Source organism: Propithecus coquereli, unplaced genomic scaffold, assembly GCF_000956105.1.
Source record: "Propithecus coquereli isolate 6110/MARCELLA unplaced genomic scaffold, Pcoq_1.0 Scaffold43, whole genome shotgun sequence".
In the NCBI taxonomy this organism is placed as follows: Eukaryota; Metazoa; Chordata; class Mammalia; order Primates; family Indriidae; genus Propithecus; species Propithecus coquereli.
Window position 1 is genome coordinate 865,175 of NW_012150063.1, and position 23,613 is coordinate 888,787.

The window sequence follows — 23,613 nt, forward strand, 5'->3', positions numbered from 1 at the left end:
CCCCCCGCACTACCAGCTCTGGTTTCTATGGCAACAAAGCAAAAGCCAACAGGGTTTGCAAAAGCAGCAAACTTGCCAGCAACCATCCAGAAGGGCCAGGAAAACAGCCTGGGAAATTCTGGCCTCACCCTAGCAATCTGCCCTCAGAGGAGTGCCAGCCCATCAGGGAGCCTGGGCTACCAGGCTGAAAACTGAGCTCTCAGCTCCCCAGGGCATAATTCCTTCCTCTTGCTCCACCCACCCTTCCTGGAAAGGAAAAAGCCAGAGATACACAGAATAATACAGTATTTGAGTTTGCAAGTTATCTGAACAGGGTCGACCCCTAAATACAGCATGCGGGTGATTACGTAGCAATAGCACGATGACTAACACCACTGATTTTGTCATTCACAGACCAGATATTTATTGAGCACCTACTATGTGCCAGGCACTATTCCAGGTTGCCAGGAATACAATGATAAACAAGTCAGATAAAACTCTTGCCCTTGGAAGCTCACATTCTAAAGGGGCACACAGATAATAAATAAACAAACAAATAATAGTGTCATAAGGCACTAAATGCAATGTAAAAAAAATAGCTCAAATAACAAAAAATATTCCTAGAGAGTATATTATGCATAAAAATAGAGGCAGTATGATGATATAGAATGAAAACTAGACTTTCTGTATAATATATATGTGGTGCTTTACTTTCAAAATGAGCATTCACACACATAACTCATTTTGCCATTGCTAAGATTGAGTGAGTAGGGTGAGAATGCATCAGTGTGTTCATTCACCCAAGCAGAAACATGTCTGGAAGCCCGAACATGTGAAATGATTTGTTCAAGATCCACCAAATTCCACTTTACAAATGTTCATGAATCAGACAACCATAGATAGAATGCAAAGATTAGCCACAAATTAGGGAAAGATATTGCAACATAGATGACTGCCTCTGAAACAATAAGAAATACACAAAAACATAGCAAAATGTGTGAAAAGAGTGAACAGACATTTTGGAAGAAAAGTTGAAAACCTGTAGACACATGAAAAGATTCTCAATATCATCAACCATCAGAGAAATAAAAATTAAAACTATAATGGTACATCACTCACTATACTGGTAGAAATCTAAAAGTCTGATGATACCAAGAATTCATGAAGACATGCAATGCGATATTGCAACCATGGCTGGTGGGAGCATCCATGGGCACAATCGCTTTGGAAAACAATTCATCATTACCTCGTAAAGTTGAACATACACACACCTATCAAACCACCAATTCCATGCCTAGGTAAACGACTTAAAGAAACTATAGATAAATACAAGCATGCCCCCAAATACAATATTGTCCCTAATAGCCAAAAAATTGAAAGTAACCCAGATGTGTATGAATAGGAGAATAAATGAATTTTATATATAATAGAATAAGGTACAGCAATAAAAATGAATGAACTCCAGCCACACACACATCAATATAGATGAACCTCAAAAGTATACTGTTGAGTGAACCATGAATTTATATAGGATGACACTATTTAAATAAAGCTCAAAAACAGATAAAACAAATAAGATATAGGCGGTAAACATATATATAGATGGTAAAAGCATAAAGAAATGTAAGAAAACAATCAATACAAAATTCAGGATAGTAGTTACCTTTGGGAAAGAAAGGGCAAAGACAAGATCAGTGGGCTGCAAAGGCACTGGAATGTGCTTTTTCTTAACCTGGATCATAGGTACATATGACCCACGCCATATAAGTTTAGAATAAAAATAGTGGGAGGGTAAGGCAAATTTAAATTAAACTCAAAGGACAGACTCATTGAAGGGAAACAAATCACAAGGGGTATTTTTTCCTTAAGTTAATCAAAAAAATCATCATTTGTTTTTCAAGGCAAAGAAGCCTAGTGAAAATCTCATACAGTATCGAAAATGTTAAATCCAAATGACACTGGTTTGATTTACGTTTTAAAATGAAACCTTTTACGTTTTATTTTGATTTATGTTTGATTTACATTTTAAAAATAAAAGCAAAATAAGGTTCCTCTCCAGGCATAGCCAGGTGTTTCTAGCTGGCCTGGCAGTGGAGTGGTCACAAGGGCCATAATTACAGCCAGGGAGAGGTTGAGAAGCCGGAGGGACGTCTGTAATTAAGCAGGTGAAGTCTGTCTTCCAAGCTCCAACCGCTCTTCCAGTGGCCCTGGTGACCCCAAACCCACCTATTACAGGCAGTTCTTGACTTTCATCCCTTTAGCATTCAAACAACACACGGGCCAAACATGGAGGCTCAGCTGTCAGCTGGCAGTCACGTTTCATGGGGGTGCTTTCTGCCTGCCAGGCAACTGAGCCACCTCCAGTGCTTTGCCATTCTTACCTGGCACCATTGACAGTAGACATTCCCTAATTCATTTAACGAACATTTCCTAAGGACCATGTATCCTGGCTTCATGTTAGGCCATGAAGTTACAGAAGAGATTAAAATAAACACAGTCCCTGCCTTGATAGAGCTTAGATTCTACAGAAAGTGTTGGTGCAATTATCTGAATATTTTATTGCCTCGTACACTTTCTTAAAAAATATCAAAATGATGGGTAAGAAAAACATGAACATGTTGACCCTTATGGCGAGAAAGAGACATCTCTTCTACTGAGAGAACAGAGGCTACTAGAGCAAACTGTCAAACCTGTAGTCTCAAAAGTGGACCCTCCCAGCAAGCACTTAAGCAGGTTGACAGGCTGCCCAGATGATTCAGTGAAAATTTAAAAAAAAAAAATTTTTAAAGAAAAAAATGCTGGAAACATTACCAAAGATAGTGTCTAAACAATGGAACATAATGAGAGGATTTTATAACGCATTTTACTTCTCTGGTAATAGAATCCTCCATTATCATGTTTAACTGAATTATCCAACTTTCACTCCTTTGACTTTCAGATGCATTTTTAGAAATCATCACGTGCAAAATTAGGGAACTAACTGCCTACAAACCTGGCTGTTGGTCCTTTATTAGCCCAGCCACTATGGATAACAGTGTGCAGATTCCTCAAAAAATTAAAAATAGAACTACCATGTGATCCAGTAATCCCACTACTGGGTCTACATCCAAAGGAAATGAAATCAGTGTGTCAGAGAGACATCTGCACCTCCATGTTTACTGCATTGCCCACAATAGCCAAGACACAGAATCAACCTCGATCCCATCTAATGATGAATGGAAAGAGAAAATGTGATATATATAATAATGGAATATTATTCAGCCACAAAACAAAATGAAATCCTGTCATTTGTGGCAACATGTATGAACCTGGAAGACATTATATTAAGTGAAATAAGCCAGGTACAGAGAGAAAAACACCATATGATCTCACTCATATGTGAACTCTAAAAAAGTTGATTCATTTATTTTATGCAGAGTTGGAGTCTTGCTATGTTGCCCAGGCTGGCCTCAAACTCCTGGCCTCAAGCAATCATTCTACTTCTGCCTCTCAAAGTTCTGAGATTACAAGCCTTAGCCACCGTGCCCGGCCTATTTCACATATTTTTTTTTCCTCTACCTTTTTATGGTGTAGGCCTTAGGTTTAAAAAAATCAATCGATAAATGAGTATTTGCCTTATTATCTTCCATTTGCGTACATTTATGGAAGTTACATGTTAGAAAATTCAGATCTTACAAAAGACCATTAGAAGAATGATCTAATGGAACAAATGGAAACATCTGTTCACTAAAATCAGAAAAAGAAATGCAATTACCCAATCCAGCCCTCCAGCTAATACATGTATATTTTCTATAATATTTTAAAATGTTCATTTGGTCTCTACTTGAACACCTCCAGAAACAGAGCACTCCCTACTTACTGTTAAGTATATTTAACTGCTGGTAAGCTCTGCCTATTAGAGGCTTTTCCCATGTACTGAACTAAGCTTAAATCTGTCTCCCTGTAACTCCTTGCAACCCCTCTGGTCCTAGAGCTGCCTAAAGAGCCACAGAGCAAGTTCTACTCCCTCTTCCACTTGGCCCCACTTTAAGTTCTTAAAGATGCCCACCAGGTCTCACCTACTACTACTAAGACTCCTGTTCTTCAGCCAAGAATAACTGGCCTGGCTGCCTGGTGGTAACTGGAAGGAGAGATTAGGAAACTTTCTCATTGACTCACACCTGTATTGAGAAAGGCTGCAATCTGAGAATCCACAATCCTGAGCATTTGCTGAATCATAGCACATGAATGCTATCACTGCAATCCAGTCGAGGGTCAGAAAAACCCAATGATTTGCTCACCTTCAGTGGGCCGATCAGTAGCAGGGCCAGGAACAGAATCCAGGCTTCTGATTTCAAGAAAGGGATTACTCTCACTATGCCTCACCATGAAGCTGCTTAAGGCTAAATTCAGTGTAACCAACTGGGGGCCTTGTGTCCAGCACTATTGGGGCCCTGCACTAACCAAGCCTCCCATAGACTTCCTCTGTGTCTCTAGGAAACCTGGTCCACATTGGGTTTTGGTGGTCTGTCTCCATGTGTGGTTCCCCACTGGACTGAGAGGCCCCAAGAACAGAGGTGGTCCTTGTTCCTAAACTGGTTCTGTGTAGTCAGAACGGTAGGATGGTGCTCCAGGCTGTGCACTGCCAAACCATGAAGGCAGCGGGGAGCCACTGCACTGGGCCAGCTCTGAACTCTGAGCACATATTACAGAAACCTCTGCCCTTGAATGGCTTGTGCCCTTGAATGGGGCAGGCAGGGCACAACCTGGACTGTGGTTATAGATACACCATAAGTGTGTGAGTATGTGGTTGCACAGAAAGACCAAGAGGAGCGTGAAGGCAAATACAGTGCCGTGAACCAGCAGAGATCAACTGGCAGGGTGGGCCAGTGTGGGAAGGCTCCCAGGAGGAGGCAAACTTGAAATCAAATTTTAAAAGGAATAGAGAAGTAGCTGAATAAACAGGGAGGGAACAGGGTATTATAATAGGGGACTTGGTGTGTGTGGAGGCACAGAAGTGGCCTTAGAAATGCCCTAATAAGTATCTGGTATAGAAAGCTTAAACATTATGCCCACGCCACTCATGAAATTGATTGTACATTGGAATATGAAACAAACCATTATCCGAAACAAAGTCAGTCCAAACACCTTGTTTATCTCAATAGTTTGTTATAAAAGTGACAGCTTTTCCTGTTATTTTCATTTAGTCACACATTCATTTATCCAACAAGTAAAAATTATGCCCCTACTGTGTACCCAGCACCTAATCCAGAACTGCGTCTCTGCATTTCCTCTTCCATAAAAAGCACGTGCAACCTGCCTACCTCAGAGAAGGATCACACAGAGGTAAGTTCTAGCAACGTCCCTGGGTGAGTTATTTTAATTAAAGCCCCAGGAACCAGGAGAAAATTAGCACAGTGGGATTATATTCAAGCACCACTCAATACTTCAGGGTATTTATAGAAAAACAAACACAAAAACAGAAAATTCAATATCCTGACTGGTTGCTTTTAGAAGGGTTACTTAGTGCTTTGTTTTCCTGGTATAAATTGTTTCTTGTTCTCATCTCTGAAGAACACTGATGCTGTCCATTTTGACCTTCTGCAGGCTATTAAAGCCAGAACAGAAAAACCAAGGCGTGGGCATTGCGCAGCCTCCCCAACAACATTGAGCGCCTTCTCAAGCCCTTTCCCCAGAAGAAAGGAGGACGGGGAGGGGGATGATTCTGTACAGAAAAGGATTCAAGGGCATTGACTTTGAGAGGGACCAAATGATTGGGAGTTGGGAAAGAGAGAACTCTGTACATTTCCATCTTAATCTTCAATCCCATAGAAACTGGTGTCTGCTCAGCAGGAATCAGAGGGGAAAATCTCAGGTCTTACAGTCTTTGGCTACTCAAAGTGTGGTCCGAGGAGCAGCAGCAGGGGCATCTCCTGGGAGCTGGTTAGCAATGTGGAATCTCAGGCCCATCCCAGGCCGACTAAGGTAGAATCTGCATTTTCCTGGGATCCCCAAGTGATTCACAGTCACACTCTTTAACCCTCATTTTTTCCCATATGCAAAATAGGATTGATAAAACCTCCCCGGAAGCTCCATTTAGGCTTAAATAAAATAATCTCTTCAGTGATCTGGCTTGAAAAAGTTTATTCTCTCGTACTTGCCACTTCCAGGCACCCAGGTGTGTGCAAATTTCTCTTGACTTTGACCCAGAACTCCAGAGCTAGAAGGAGCCCTTAGTGCCTGTCCGCTGTGTGCAGAGCAGCCCACCAGGCTGGAATAGAGTAAATGATTTGCTGTGGGATGTGCCCTAGCTTGGGAGCTCCTAAAGGGCAGGGCCTATGTCTTTTTCATCTTTGTTTCTTCAGCCTTTAGCATGGTGCCTGGCAGGCAACAGACTCTCAGTATATGTTTGTTGAATCAGTCAGTCAGTCAAGTAATTAACAATTGTGAAGCAGGAACTAAAATGCAGGTCCTGATAACTCACGGTTACACCTGAAAGTGAATTTAACTCCCCTTGAGTTCACACTTCCTGATATGTTCACAAGAATTCACACTTGGCTAATAGTAGAGATCATGGGTTCCTGTTGCAGAGAACCCCTTTCCCTCTGAGCTAAATGTCACCATTATTTTCTTTCTTTCGTTTGTTCTTTCTTTATTTATATTTATTTATTTATTTATTTATTTTTGGACTCACTCTGTCACCCTGGCTAGAATGCAGTGGCATCATCATAGCTCACAGCAAGCTCAAACTCCTGGGCTCAAGCAATCCTTCTGCCTCAGCCTCCCGAGTAGCTGGGACTACAGGTGCACACCACCATGCCTGGATTATTTTCTATTTTTTGTAGAGATGGGGTCTTGCTCTTGCTCAGAGTTGGTCTCAAACTCCTGGCCTCAAGCAGTCCTCCCGCCTCGGCCTCCCAGTATGCTAGGATTACAGGTGTGAGCCACCACACCCAGCCACCATTATTTTCAATGTCAGGAAACAGACAAACTTGAGTGCCTGGAAGTAGGTACGGCCCACTGGCAGCTGGCTGGCCCTGCTTAGCTGGGCAGAAGTACCAAAGCTAGTGAACCACTCAGTCTGTGGAGACTGACAAGCCTAGGGCAATCTCCAGCAGATGCTAAATGCTGGATAAAGTTGCCACTGAGAACACCACAGGGGCTCGTCCTTCAGGCCAGGCTCGAGCAGGCTCCCTGGAGTTAATGCTGAGGGGGTCTTGCATTACCCACTCTGCAGGAGTCCAGGCCACCTACCACCTGCCTCTGCATGGCAGGAGCACTCAGTCCTCGGTGACAGGCACAGTCTGAGGGAATCCCTCATTTTAATGTATCCTTTTACATATTAGAAGTGGCTATCAAGCAATAAGTGAGTGGAGAGGCTTATTTCTGGAGGTCCCTGTCCTTAGACATGTTGTTCTGCAGATTCAGTGAGTCACTCTTCTCTGACAGGGTTTTCCGGAACCTGTTGCAGCCTCTGGCCACAGGCAAGTCACTGTCTCTGAGTGTATAGGAATAGTCACATTTCCATCTAATTCTTGTCTTTTTTTTTTTTCAAAACTTCTAAGTAATTTTTTTAAATAGCTCAGACACATACATGGGGAAGAAAAGTGAAATGATAACCTCAGCAAGAAATGTTCCCTCCTTTCCAGATTCTCCCTTTCCCTTCCCAGAGACAACTACTGTTCTCAGTGTGTTACACAGCCTTGCAGAGACAGCCCGTATGCGCGCGCACACACACAGACACACACACACAAGGACACGCACGGACACGCGAGTGCGCGTGCACACACACACACACTTCAATGTAAGCCCCAGGGCTTACAGGGCAGGGAGGATTTCTGTTTTTATTGTTCACTTCTTTGCCCCCAGCACTGAGAAGAGAACTAGCATACAGAAGGTGCCCTATAGGTATATGTTGAATGAATGAATGAATGTATAACTTATACGTGTTCTGGAAAAGTTCAAATTTTGGTCAGTCAAGTCCCAGTTCCCTCCACTATTTTATCTCCTGTTTGGATGAATCTTCAGCAAGCAGTGGCTCTGTTTCCCCAACCAAGGAAAGAGGATAACTGTTACTAGCTGACTGTCAGGGCTGCCGTGTGGATCCAATGAGACAGGGTGGAGGTGTTAGTGGCTGCCATTTATTGACTGCCTACTCAAGGGAGAGCCCTCACATGGAAGGGAGGCTCCATGGTGGCCCCACTGCCCCTTGTCCTACCAACAGCTACCCAACAGCTAAAACACACTATACCAGGGCTTGGTATATACTAGATTAAAAAAAATGATGCTTCCAACAAAAGAAACTGTGGATGAGAGGGAAACGGAGTAGCTGGTTCAGAGACACACTCATTCTCACCTGTGTGCACATGGGCAAATGTTCACCCCTTCCCTGGCCCCCACTAGCTCACACCAAAGGTTTATAATAAAGAAAGAGGACAAAAGCCCCAGTGTGAACAGCTCAATTGAAGATGGTAAATGCACTGCATTGTGAAAATGTGAATGTTTCAACAAAGCTGGGTAATAAGGAAAATCAATAAAACTGTTAGCACTGGCCAATTTCAACTGGATAAAAGAATAAAGTAATTGGTCCTGAAAGACAACTCTCTAAACTGGATTAGATGCATGGAAATACCTTTTTCTCTTAAGCCAAATCATGAGGACATCAACAACAACAAGCGATTAAATTATAGGCCACTTTGACCTGGTATGATCTGAACTGCAAACAAGAATTTCCTGAAATAATCTTTACAGGACACAGAAATGATATATAGCAGGACAACAGAGACAGAACTGGAGGCCTCGTGGACAAACATGGGACCCACTTCTTGACTAAGGATCTATTATAAACCCACCCTTTCTGTAAGCGTATTTCTTCAACATGACGATTCCTTCTTCGATTACTTCATTAGTAAGACAGGCACACAAGTCAACAGGAAATACACATCTATGCTCCCATAATGGCAGAGAGAAGGAGGCTCTGCTCTCCAAACACTCAGGATTCAATTCTGTTTTTCATCTGCTAATGGCTGGCATTTGGTGTTGTTAACCGTGGATGATTCATTTCAGAGGAACTGCTGTGCATCTAGAGGCTATTTGAAAGGAAATGAGGGTTTCTTGGCTTATTTCTCATCAAGCATTTTAGCAATGTCTCTTTGTGACATTATAAACTCCTTAATGGGGGCTCAACGTTTTCAAGCTGATTCCCCTTGTCTCATCTGGTGCATATGGTCACTTCTAGGAACAAGCAATTATTGCATCAGGACAATGCCAGAAATCTGGAGAATAATGGGCCTGCTCCCCAGGTCTGAGTATCAGCAGCAGCAAGTAGTTATGCTGGGGGTGAGGGGTAATGTGGGTGTATATTGTAGGATTAATGTTTTTGAACATTTGGATTTTGTTATTTTGTTGTTTTCTGGACTCCACGTACCACTAGGGCATCTGACATGTCCATGTATGTCTGGACAACCTGTGGGATGAGCAGGACTGAGATCTTATTGCCTAAAGCACATCACAGGAGAGAGACATCAGCACCACAGAGCTGGTGCCCAGCTTTGAAAGCCCTTGTTTGGGAAGGTGGGGGCTCTCCTTAACCTCTTAAATAACGTTTCTTATTAGAGACAGAACAGAACTTGAATTGAGAAAGCATGGGAGTGTCTGGGCTTGATTTGAGGACACCTTACAAAGGCTGGAGAGGAGGAGAATGCTGAGGATGGCTGAGTGATTACCATGGGACTCTATGAGATTGCTAAGTGAGAAAAGAAAGAATGCAGTAGAGACCACAAAGGGATGCTGTACCTGGGGTGGACCTTCTAAATGCCTCAGTGCATAATTGTAAACTGTGCTCCACCCAATGTCTCAAACTTCACTAAACTAGACCTAGAACACTCCTCCTCTGATACAGTTTGGATACATGTCCCTTCCAAATCTCATGTTGAAATTTGGTCCCCAAGGTTGGAGGTGGGGCCTAAAGGGAGGTGTTTGGTCATGGGGACGGATCCTCAGTGACATCTTCCAATAATGGGTGAGTTCTCCCTCTATTAGTTCCAAGGAGAACTGATTGTTAAAAAGAGCCTAGCACCTCCCTCCTCCCTCTCCCTCTTTCCCTCTCTCCTTCTCTTCCTCTCTCCCTCTCTCTCCCTCCCTCTCTCTCACTTATATCATGTGATCTGTACACACCAGCTCCCCTTGCCTTCTGCCACAGGTGGAAGCTTCCTGAAGCCCACACCAGAAGCTGAGCAGATGCTGGCACCATGCTTCTTATATAGCCTGCAGAATCATGAACCAAATAAACCTCTTTTCTTTATAAATTACACAGCCGCAAGTATTCCTTTATAGCAACAGTAATGGACTAAGACATCCTTCTTGGAGGTCAGTGTGGGAGAGAGACCTTGACCATAAAGTCACACCCAGAAAGAACTGCCTTTGACCTTCAAACACGGATTAATCATTTAAGGCATTTCATTTTCTTGTTCGCAAAGCATGAAAATTTCTGCCTGCAACAGTGAGACTATCTTTGTTTGAATGCTCTTATAGAGTACAAACTGCAGCCATTTAATTTATCCTGCCTATCCAGTCATACTCAAAAATAAGAGCTTCAAAGCTATCTTGATGACATGATTCCCTCTGCTCACAATGGCCTCTCCACTTCTTCCTCACCAATTCAGCCTACCTATCCTTTCCTTTCCAGCCTAAGCTCTGCCTCTTCCTTGAAGTTTTCCTGGGTTATTCCCATTTGGAGAACTCTTGGTAATACCAAATCAAGCACTCAATGTGATAGTGCCTTGCATTGATTGCTAATGCTTTCATCTTGTAGGTCTTGGATTCTTAATTGAATTGCAAGGTCCTTGAAGCCAAGTGTCAAGTTTTACACTTATTGTGAATGCCATCTCTCCTTTTCCACTTCCCAATCCCCAGACCCAGCACAGCACCAAGCTGGGCACATTTGTTGAGATGTGTTGGCATCTATTTGTCATTTGAATGAATGGTTCTTTTTAACTGTCTAATAACCAGAAGGTATTGGATTAAATAATGTAGAATTTAGAAGAAAAGAGGTGAAATTCTTATGAAGTGAAGCTTCATTGGGACTTTGAAATCTAAGAGAGCCTATCTAGATATATCCTGCCTACTGGTTGAGGCAGAGTTTCAAGAGAAAGTCCGCCTCCATCTCTATTTCTACCATGGAGGCACTGCTCTAATGCCTGCCATGGACACAGTCTTTGGGTAGAAAACCAATGACTTTAATGAGGAAGGCAGATAGAGCTTTCAGTAGGAAGATAACTAATGTACTGGGATTTGAGTCAGGTCTAGTTTCAGAACAGGGATTAGTTATGGTCCATATTCCAGAGAGCCTGAGAAAGATTCAACCATTCCAGAACTGGGATCAAGGGAGCTTTCATTTCTAAGAGAGTAGAAAAGAGATCTGCTTATTTATGAAAGGGACTCTCTGGGTCGCCTTTGGACTCAAAGCTAAGAACTTTAGCTTTATATTTCTATAAAAAGCTTTCTGAAGAAAAGAACTAAAATAAAAAGATCAGTGGGGAGGTCACTGCCATGTGGCAAACTCATTACTGGGGCCATGATCAGAAGCGGGGCCTGGACTATCGCCTGGGGCCCAGGCCAAGTAGGACGCCCTACTCAACCTTTTGGCTTAGGGCACATCACCTGACTTCTCAATTTCACCATCTCCCACATGGTAATACTGTTAGGCACCTGGTAAAGTTAAAATCTCTACACACACGTTACTATTTCAGAACCAAGCAAAGCTGGTTTGATCACGTCTGCCTGTGCCACTTGAAAAAAATCCAGAAGAGAGCTGCAAAGATGACTTAAGATTTCTAGAATATCTCTTCTGAAAGGTCAAGGGATTTGATTGATTCAGCCTGAAGAAGACAGATTTAATAACAATCTTCAAATATATGAAGGGCTTTTACTCATGGACCAGTGAGAATATGAGGACCACATGTTCTCAGTCTGTACTGAGCAGAGATGGGACAAGCCCAGGCTCTGACAAGGAGAAGTTTCTGACATTAAAGGCCACAGGACACAAAGGTGTGGCTCGGGGATGCTAGACAATGTTTTTCTGGGAATTACTTCCTTCAGGGAAGGGTGAGGAAGAAAGAGAGAGGATGATGGGGAAAACTGTGGCAAGGTCTGAACTCTGCAGAGAGCAATCTCCTAGCCCCTGCCAGACATATTATTCTATCAGTCACCTCTTTGTTTCTCTGCTCCGCTCTTGGCCCTTGTGAACATGCCACACCCCAGAGTCAGAAAGCTGCCCTCGAACTGTTTCCCTGAACATCCTGACTGCTGCTCCTTCATGGGCACTGGGTAGAGCTATGCCCACCTCCTGCCCTCAGATCTAGAGCTTCAGGGTATTTGTTGAGCATCTCTCATATGCAAGGGCCCTGTACCAAGGCACTGTTCTCATAACAATCTTATCATCACACCTGTCGTAGGTACTATCATCCCCATTTTGTGGGAGAGAAATCTGAAGCTCTAAGCCAGTAAGCACCAGGGCCAGGATTTCAATCCAGGTCTGATGGGTTCCAAAGGCTATTTTCTTCTCCTCCATCTATTCGGTACCAGAGAGGAGACTGACCACTTTCTGCAGCATGTATCTGCAAAAAGGGGGAGGGGGTGCACCCTGCTCCTCATCTTCTGCTTCCACGATACGCAATATCACCAGAACTCGATTAAACTGCATTATTTGTGATGTATGTGTTGCAAAAATCATTCAAATCCTTTTGTATCCCTGTATTTCATTTGAGAAATAGGAGCTCCAAACCATATCAATGAGGCCTGCTTCTTGTTATTAATCTTTCTATTGTTGGTTTAGACTCTGAAGAACTCTCCCAGATGAGTACAACACCAGGCTGGAAGGCAGGGAAAGAAGAGCCTATGAGTCCCTAGGTGAGGCCCTGACCATCTCTCATCTGGAAGTCTGCGAATAATCGTGCCTTGCCATACTATTATAAAGAATAAGAAAAAATATGCAAATTGTGTGATATCAAAGGAAGAAACACTAATGAATGTGCACAGCAGGAAGCAATCATTTGCACACTTGAGAATTACATTGCTGTGTATGCTTCTGTTACCTGGGCTAATTATGCCTTGATTTAAGTATCTGGTGAGCCTGGAGTGCCATGCTTACTGGGAACCCCTGTGATTATTACTCGGGATATAAGTAAAACAAGAAGCAGTACCTGAGACTGGAGGCTCACACAAGAACATTCTGAGAAGGTTTGCAACTTGGGATAATGTAGGTAAAGTGCCTAGCACTGTATCTGTCAAAAAGAGTCCATTTCTTGCAACTCCTACTTGCTGTAGATGTTAGCCACCCTTAGCCGTGAGCTCTGACAGATGTCTATTCAAATTTTACCAAAGGATAAAAATCACATGACCGGAAATGACCTTAACTGTTATCCAATCTTATTCCTTACATCTGGGGTTAGTTTGCCTGGTTTAGCTGAAGCACACATTGGTCAAATCCTATTAGGTAAACTGCACAGGACATGCAAGCAGTGGAATTTTATTAGACAGTTAGAATCACATTAGCTCCAGCTCTAGCAGACGTAAATGCCCAGGCTTCCTAACAGTATGTTAGCAAGAAAAAGAATCCTTTGGCACATCCTAGAAGAAGGGGGTGTATTCACACCATCTCACCCCCACGCCTTTCTCTAAGCTCTTCGGAATTTGCATGTGTTGTAAAGCATGTGCAACTCCTATGAATATATCTTTTCCCATTGATGGGGCTGGAGCATTTGAGATGGAGGAGCTGAAGGGATGTTTGATGGCAGAATAATGGAGTAGTGGAACTTCAGCTGTGCCTCATTTCAACTGTCTTTTCCCCTTTCACAGAATGCAGAGTTAGGTATTTTCCCTAAAGAAAGGGACTTAGACAAGAATCTGTTCTGTAAATCCAAGAGGGTAGCTGTGACAACCATGCTTCACCCCAGACCCATCTCATGCGGTCCAAGTAACAAACGTTGTGGTTTCTCATCCTCTAGGTCCTCCCCTCACCCTCCCAACCCTTCCAAACCAAACCGCCCCCAGCCTAGGAGTTCCAGCAACAGGACTGGGAGAGCAGATGTGCACAACACAAACAGCAAGATCAGCTTCCAAGCAGGGATGACTGAAAGTCCTACCCACCATCTGAAGAAAGGATCCCAAGTCCAGGAAAAGCAAGAAAAAAAGAGTAGAAAAATTCCTTCTTTTCTTCAGAGCAACACATGCTAGCACTTTACAGATTCTGGCATGTGTCAGCGTTGCTGAAGTAAGCTCTGTTTTCTTTAGATGAAAGAGATAAAAAAAAAATAGACTCAGAATTTAGCCCAATGAAAATTACTTTGGCTATTCACATGCAATAAGCCGTAGAAGCAAGAAGAAAAAAACCAATTGCTTCTGATTTATTTATTCATTCATTTGTCCATCTCCTTTCCCTCTAATGTAAAAAAGGATGTCTTCTATAATTTTGCAGCCAGTTAACTTTTTCAAAGAAAAAGAAAATAGTCCAAGCCTTGGTTGCCCAGCATCTCAGCACAGGAAATACGTATTTAATTAATTATCATATTGCATATAGATTATGTAAGGAACAAAGGGGATTGATTTTGCCCATTAATTGCTTGGCCAGTGTCTATAACCAGACTGAAGTCTGGTGAATTTGGATCAGTTGCTGTGTTGAAAGCAACTGCAAGGATTCACCTCACTGGTTGCTTTATTACTTAATCTGGGTTGTGGGTATACTGGTACTCATTTTATTTTTCTTTAAGTCCTTTTGTAGGTCTTCAATATTTCATACTAAATATTGTTACATCCTCAAATCTTCTACAACGGATTCTATTCTGGGCTATTCAGAGCTGAGAACAGAGAAGGGAAGTTGGAAATGCCAAAATGTAATTGCAATAAAGAGCAGAAAATGTAAGCAACCAATTGTGGAAGGATGTTTAAAGTTTTAAACCTATGCCAAATAATTGAGAGCTATGAAAAGAGGGCTGAATTCTATTAGAATCCCCACATACACACAATTATTGAATTCTTCTGAATACCTGTGGAGACTGGGGGATACAGAAGCTGAATCGAAACCACCAGGACCACTGTCCAGGGCATCCCTTGACCTGCTATTTTGAATTTGCTCACATAATCTCTCCTCCCACCCCTAAACCTTAGCTAGACACTGAGTATGGGGCTGTGACTTTCTGCTTGTGATCCCAGGCCCAAGTTTTCCAGCCAGGACAGCTGAGGGAGTTGAGTGTCCGTCTTTCCCTTTGGGACACAGCCCCCAAACACCACTTTTTCTCATTGCCAAGAGGAGCTACCTGTGGTCTTGCAATCTCTCTGCCATGTCATTAAAGCCAACGGTTCTGTCCCCCTGCCCCCAGAGAGAGGAGGAGGAGGAGGAGGAGGAGGAGAGGAAAGACAGTCCCAATAACTAAATTTCAGTCCTAATCTCCAGCCTTCCTTACAGCTTAAGCTGCTGCCGTCTCCTTGTTCCCGTTTGAACAAGGTTTTATTTTCTAGCCTTTTTCCTTACCCCAACTGTTCAGTCCTCACCGCCGAGAAAACCCTTAAAAGGTATTAAGTGTATTAAGTGAGCAAAGAAAGGATCGAAAGATGAGGGTGTAAGAGGAAGAGAAAATCTATACGCTGTCTAATCAGCCAGTGGGGAGCAGATGTTCCCTCACCCCATTACTTGTCTTTAAGAGCAGAGCTTTTGCCTGCGTAAAGAACTGGTAAAAGAAGTAGCACTTCTGTGAAAGCTCTCAAGAAATAGGATTCTGAAGTTTGACACCTTATTTGTTTCATTTTTGAATACCGTTAGACCAACTGGTTTTACTTCCTTCCCGCTACACACACACAAGCCCCACAGGAACCTCCTGGGAGAGGCTGCCCCCACCGAAGCACGCAGCAAAAACGCCTGCTTTATTGGCCTCACTTGGTAAAATCTTCCCTCTGCTTCACCAAAGTTAACAGATGGCTGGTCCCTTTTGGTACACAGGCATAAGCATCTTCAAAATAACCTTTTCCTTTCAAGTATGCCAATTAATTAAATGTCACTGTAATATGTCCCAGCCAAGGAGGGAAGGGAGAGACCCAGAAGACAAAGGGTCAATGGAAGGGAACAAGAATAAGAGGTCACATTCTCCTACCTTCACCGGACGACCCCGAGAGATCGATGATCACATACACTCTTCCTTCTGGCTCCAGATCAATCTGCAATTAAGAAAATGACAGTGACTCTGTTAGTGCATCGTGTGGGCAAACTGAGAGTTCCACATTTCCACCCCAAACTGCTGAAACCTAGAGTCACAGCTCCATGTAATTCACCAACCTACAAGGTGTCAGGTGCTAGGTGAATTAGGACTGAAAGAGAATCAGCATTGACCGGATGTCTACCGTGATCCGGATGCAGTCCTAGGAGGTTGGATGCATACCCAATAGGTAGCACCATCCCACCGGTTCTCAACCAGGAGCGATTTTGTTCCTCAGGGAACACTTCACAAATGTCTGGAGACATTTTTGATTGTCATGACTGGAGAGAGTGCTGCTACTGGCATCCAGTGCGTAGAGACCAGGGAGGCCACTAAACATCCTACAGCACAGGACATCTCCCCCCGCACAGGAAAGAATCATCCAGCCCCAAACATCAGTCATGTTGAAGTTGGGAAACCCTGTGTTATCCCATTTTACACATAAGGAAGCTGTGCTCAAAGTTCCAAGGTAAGTAGCAATGCTGAGATCCAATGCCAAGACTGTCCAAAGAAACCCATGTTCTTTATACTATACAAACTGCTCCTGGAGGAGCTAAAAGAAGCACAAGACACTAACTAATCCTGTTCTCATGGTATTTACAATCTCACTGGGGAGTTAAAAAACAGAAAACAACACTGAACTCAGCTTAAGGATGAGGGACAGAGACCAAGTGATAAAGTATCTGATGAGCCTGAAATCGGTATTGAAGAGCCATCTGGGAAGTCTTCATGGAGGCAAGAAAGGGAAGGCGTGCAAGGTGGAGGAAACAACATAGCAAGGTGCGGAACGTGCATGGCACTCACGTGAGATGGCTCAGGTCATGTTGACTGCACATGTGTTCTGCAAAGCCCAGGTTCTACCAGGGTTGTGAAGAGAGAGTCCATACTGCTAACTGCTTACCTCTGACCACCTCTACCCACCGAACTTCCTCCCTTCCCATCTCAAATCCAGCTGACTACGTGTAATACACAGAACCAGCCTGATGCAGTCGCATGGAGGGAGAAAAGCCAGAGGGCTGGGCCTCTGTTAGAGACATCTCTGCAAGGTCTGAACTATCCTCACGAAACTGTGTTCTCCACAGGAGAGAGTAGTAACTCCGGAAGCCCTGGATCACCACGTACCCCAGCTAGCCTCTCCCGCCTCCACAATCCCATCTGTCTACACAGAGCTGTCACTGGCTCACGCGTGCCAGGCTCTGTCCCCAGCAAGCTGTGAATTTCTGAGGGCAGGAACCACTATCCCCTCCCTTTCTTTTTCAGTTGTCCCCGGCAAAAAGGCACACATTTAGCAAGGCATACTTAGGAAGAGTCAATCTGGTAGATACCATCTCCTCCTACTTCAAGGTCAAGGTGAATTATCACCTCCTCTCTGAAGCCTTTCCAGATAGGCCTGGTCAGAATTAATTATCCCTCCTCTGTGTTCCCACAGTGCACCAGACACATCTTACTCATGGCTCCCATTAAGCTGTAATATGTTGTCCGTGCATCTATCTCCCCTGCTAGACAGAAAGTATGACAACCATGTTAGCATCTGAGTCTTTAGCTCACTGTCTCTTAGGAAACACCCAGTACATATTTGTGGAGGTGGGAAAAGGCTCCACGCTCAGAACTTCCACAGTCTATTCTGGGATCATTCACTGCCCCCCCACCCCATTGCCACACAGCCTCCGTCCCCCGGAAGGCAGGCAGGCGTGTGATCTATACTAAAAGGACATTTGAACAAGGCAGAGGGGAAGCCGAGGCGGCTCTACCATGAGCCCACGTATTCCCTATGAGGCAAAGAAACCCAGCCTGCACTGACGCTCCCCAGGCCACCCAACGTGTCACTCCACACACAACCCAGGTTCCCACAGCCGCTCTTTATTTCCTACTTTATTTCCTGCCTCAGCCTCTAATGTTGGGGAGTGCTTAAGGTTTCCCTCAAAATTTCATTTTCATCAATGAGGGTTTTCAGTGCCTCGTAGGTGAGGCCCCTGGTGACAGCTCAGGGGCTCTGTCAGGACAGGAAGTGAGCACATCGGCACTGCCCCTCAGGTACCCCCAGGGGCACTCACCTGAGTTTGGGATCCTGAGTGTAGGATCCTAATGGGAACCAAATAACAAACTGGTAATTCCAGGAGATGAATTTTCTCATCCCTTCCACACCAAGAGCCCTTGATTTTAAGTTTCTGGGTAAAGAAAATGTTGTCCAGATTTCTCCGCACTAGCATTGGCCCTCGGCACGAGTATAACCCAGCCGTATACTCAATGACAAACAGGAAACCAACAGTCGGCTCTGCTAAATAGAGCCAAACCAGAATCTTGTCCCTACCAAAGTTCAAAAATATCAGGGGCCCTCTTGCCTGAAAGCATGGAATTTAAATAATGTATGCCTTTTAGAGATTAGATCATCCCTATTAAACCCTGCTGGCAAAATGAAACACTTTCTCATATCCTCCAAGTCAAAGATTTCCCACGACTGTGGTCCCTATTGCCAAAGTACAATGCTATCTGTAAAGCTGGGAGGGAGACAGCGAAGGAATGAGACAAGCTCTGGGGCCTGTCCACAGGCAGGCAGCGTGCCTATCTGCAGAAGGGGAGTGAGAACTCGTGGCAGAGAGGACAGGTCATTGACGATAAAATGTATTCGGATATTAACATTCAAGATAGCTATCAGAAACCATTTTAGCATCCACTGCAGCCTCCATGCTGGCAAACTGCATTCCCGAACAGAAAAATAGGAATTAAGCTATTAAACATGCCAAAAGCAACAAAGAGCTATGCAGCCTGCACAGATGGCTGCAGAGCGCTGGCCAAGCCCCGGACAGCCAAGTGGGGAGGCTCTGAGATTCCATCTAGGATGGTGGGACTTCAATGCCCATGACTGGAGGGGTCACCAGAGTATAAAAAGTGGGGAGTGTGGTGCAACTTCATGGCCAAATTGGTTTAATCACATATTTTGCTAGATAATGAAGCAAGGTAGGCAGGTGCCCAGCCCTGTGCAAGCCTACAAGCTGTCAGTCGGCATCAGAACCAGGCAGCCGCAGGGCACAAATGCAGGCCTGCTACCGCCACCCCCCCACTCCCAGAGTTCACTCTGAACCCCTTCTCCGGCATGCCAGCTGCCTCCCAGTTCTTCCTATGTATCAAATCTCCCTGGACCTCCTACCTTTACTTAACACATCTTCCCAGCTACTACCTCTGTTTTCTTTGACTCTGATACTCTTTCGTGCTACAGTGCTTTTGGCTACCCCGCTAGTTGGAGCCAACAGCCAGGCGGTGGAACAGTGGGGGAGATAAACACAGCCTTTGGCATCAGACCAAGGCTGAATGTCAGTTTTGTCCCTTATTAGCTGAGTGACCTCAGGCAATTATTTATTCTCCCTGAGCCTCGACCTCTTCATCTGTGAAATGGGTTGTCATGAAATTCCATGAGACATGCATGCACTCTTGGCATTCAGGAAATGCTCAGTATGGGTGGTTAAGAGAGAACTTGCTGGCTGCGTGTCCTGAAGCAAGAAATGGCCCTCTCTAGACCTCAGAATGCTTGCCAATGAAAAGGGGCCAATAATAGGCCCAGTGTCGTTTGGGCTGTTATGAGGCTAAATGAGATAATCTATGCAAAGTGCTTAGCATGGCACCTGCCATGAAACTCTTTGTCATCATTGTGCCGTGATTAAAAGGCCATGCCTTCAAGTCTTCTGCTTCTTAGCCCAATGTTCTTTCGACTATAACAAGCTTTCCCCCAACAAAAAAAGGTATTTTCTTACCCAAAGTTGATATTATTACATGTTATTCAAGGATATCTTATGACTTTGCAGTGTTCTTGTGAATATTAATAAAGAACTAAGGTAAAGATTATTGTACCCAGCCTCATGGAAAGCCAGGGGCAGGGAAGGCCATACCCCTGGACCTCAGAAGGTCCTGAGGTGCTCATGAGAGAAGGGCAAGCGCCAGGTGACCACGTATTTTCTGAGCCCCTACTGTGCCTCTGACACTGTGTTGCCTGCTTTACCCACATTAGTTCATTAGTCTCCTGTGAGACTGCAATATTCCCTACTTTCCAGGTGACAAAAGTGGGGCTCAGACAGCTTTCAGCCAGGATTGCCACCCGGGTCTGCCTGGGGCACACACGAGGGGTTGAGACAGCTCCCAAGTCACACTTGCCAACCCCAGCCCTGCCCAGCCCGTGGAGGCTTCTCTGACCACCTGGGCACACTCTCCTTCCTGCAGCCCACCTGTCTCCACGTGGGCTCATGCTCCTGTGCAGGTGTAACTGGCTTCCCCGGCTAGACCTTGAAGGCACAGCAATGTTTCACACACACCTGGACCACCCCGCAGGCCCTGAGGGAAGATCTGGGCAGAAACAAGAGCCCCACTCACGTGAATCGGGAACAAAGTGTAGGGAAGAACCAACACCATAGAAACCCCCGAAAAGGCAACATTTGAAAAGCAAAAATATAGGGACTTTTTGGGGGCGGTGCTCGACCATTTAAATACAAAGCCCTTCACATAAATTATTTCATTTATTCCTCATAATTAATCTATAAGGTGACAAGTGTCATTAGTGCCATTTTATGTCTGAAATAGCTGGGGTTAAGGAAGATAAGTGACCAGCTCCACGACTCCAGGGCCACCATGCACTCCTGAGTCTACGAAGCAGTCCCCAGGAGCTGGACTGGCAGAGTCCAAACTCACACCCTTAACTGCCACCATCCCACACCTGCCCAGCGGGAACCAGGACAGCACAATCGGAAGGATCCCACCGATGCAGCATCTTCAGGCCACCAGTTTGTGTGCTATTGAGAGCGCCCCCGTGATCCACGGGTGTCTGCTTCTGCGTTTTGGGGGTGAATGGATTCAAGTGAGGGTGGTCAGAAATCCAAAGTCAAGCTTCCCCTACCCATAGGCTCAAGTTCAACCCGAGACCTCTAGGCAAACCGTTCCTCAGGACACCCCACAAAGGTCACGCAAGCCAACGTGAGTTTCGCTTCCCTTTCCATATGCTGTCAGGCACAAAGGCTCAGAGAGAGGCAGAAGGTACCACAGGGCAATCATAAAAAGATGAATCCAGAAAGGATGAGAAGGAAGAAAGGAGGCTTGCATGTCTTTGTTCCACCAATAAGGTCCTACATAATCGATTGCAAGTTCTTTTTCTTTTTTACTTGGAGGAGGTTGGAGAGTGAGGGAGGAGGAGGAGGTGGAAGGGGAACCACCAAAGGAGAAGCCTCAGGGATTCATTCCCAGAGCAGAGGACCTGCTGCCCAAGTCCTGCACCCCCTTCACGGATGGCCTTTCTCCCCTGGAGGCACCATGGGCACGCTCCAGTCCCCAGAGCGCGTGGCGTGGAAGAGGTAGCGGGACGGAGCAGCAGACATCGGAGCAGCAGGCCTCCTCCCAGCCTCTGCTTGGGGAAAGCACAAAACACTAAGGCACTATAATGGGCGACTCTTAAGTATCGGCTGGGTGCCAGCTTTGAGGTTAGCTGCTAATTAAATCAAAGACTCTTTATTTGGGGTGGAATTTACTACTGGCTTTATTGGTGGAGTATACTAACTGGTCAAAAAGCAGAAGGTACACGTGCAATCAGATATTTTCAGGGGTCCACTCTGTTAACAGGCTTATAATAGCATTTACTTTCATAAAATAAGGGGAGGGGAGGATTGTTTAATTCCTCAAACACCTTCCATCACAGTGCGAAGATCTGCAGGCTGTAGTGTACATCCCTGCAGGGCAGGACCCTGTCTGTCCAGCACATAGAAGGGATCTCATATATATTTTTACATGTCGTCCCAATGAATGAATGTCCTAAGTTTAAACTACTTCAATATCTTCGTAAAACTGGACATAACACAGCTGGATTATGGAGATGATTTACTTGAGAAGCCATCTACCTTTACATAAAAGTTCACAGTAGCTTCATTCCTAACAGCCGAAAACTGGAAACAACCCAAATGTCCAATGACAGGTAAATGGATAAGCAAACCATGCTGCAGCTATATAATGGAAGTTTGCTCGACAATAAAAAGAAAGAACTGATACATGCAACATGGACGCCATGGGAAAGAAGCCAAACACAAAAGAGTATGTACTATGGGATTCCACTTCTATGATGTTCTACAACAGGCAAAATGAATTTATAGTGACAGAAAGAGCATCCGTGATCTCCTGGAGGGGGAGGTGGCCAGTGAATGCCAAAAGGCACCGGGAAACTTGCGGTGGGTGCATTCCACATCTGGATTGTGGTGGTGGTTATATGAATGTATACAGTTGGCAGAATGCATCAGGCCCTACGCTTAAAATGAATGCACTTAATTGTATGTAAATTATACCTCAATGAAGTAGTTTTTAAAAAAGGAAAAGAACTTATTTCACATAAGGATTCCTCCCCAAGTTTCCCTTAAATAACAAATCATCTTCCCACCCTCAGAGCATTTAAAATTTCATATTCCATTTTTAAAACTAAAAGGACTCATTCAGAGTTTTTCAAGAGCACATCTGTCACACAACAGAATGCACACCTACCTGTGTAGGCGCACACGTTCACACGCCCACCCACGTGTGCAAACACACGCACAGCCACACAGCTGAGCCACCTTCTTCTGTCTTCTGTGATCAAAATACGATAATGGCAAGAAAAACACAACCAAAATGTAGGTTCAAGCTTCTGCTGAATTATTTAAATCTGTCTGTGTGTTTGTGGACCTGAATTTCCTCATATATAAAACAAGATAATTAGACCAAATGCTCTGGAAGGGCTTTTAATGACCTACATATCCATGCATAGGAGACTGCTTTAAACAATCATGGTACAGTGTGTGGTAGAGTACTATGCAAGCCCTCAAAAAGAATGAAAAAGATCTAAACGTACTGACTGATACGGAGCTATCTCTGCAATATATCAAGTGGGGAAAAAAAGCAAGACACAATGTGGTTATTAAGCTGTGCTGCTGTGTGACTAAAACGGGTGCGCATGTGGGCGTACCCGATACACACACACTTGTTCTGCACAGATCATCTCTAGGAGTCTTAGCCAACAGGAAACGAGGGCTGCCTCAAGAGATTTACGCCAGGACGAGGGGACCAGGAATCAGCAGAGGGAGGCTTATTCTTCACCCTATGCCCTTTCGAACCATTTGGTTTTTAAAACTGTGTTCTGAGCTTACTTGTTAAAAGTTTAAGTCAATACCTTTTTTAAAAAATAAAATGTCCCTTTTACTTCATTGGCTATTTCTAATCTCCAATCCCCCAGAGTACAGCTTGCTTCATTTACCAGACGCACCTTAAATAAACACCCCTCGAAACTGGCTGAAACGTTGCTTTCCCATCACGCGTAGCCAGGTCAGGGAACCAACTTAGCAGCAGCCACCATCTCCTTGTGAACTCCTGTTGGCCAGACCAGAGGCCTACATCTCAGATCCTGGCTCTC

At 44.4% G+C, this 23,613-nt stretch overlaps 1 protein-coding gene across 1 annotated transcript in view; it reads right to left on the bottom strand.

Moving 5' to 3' along the window:
* PRKCE (protein kinase C, epsilon) overlaps nt 1-23,613 on the bottom strand; it is a 485,500-nt gene that overhangs the window by 276,529 nt on the left and 185,358 nt on the right. Inside the window, exon 2 of the mRNA XM_012653873.1 lies at nt 16,104-16,167. Within this exon, the coding sequence (XP_012509327.1) occupies nt 16,104-16,167 (64 nt within the window). The remainder of the gene's footprint in view (nt 1-16,103; nt 16,168-23,613) is intronic.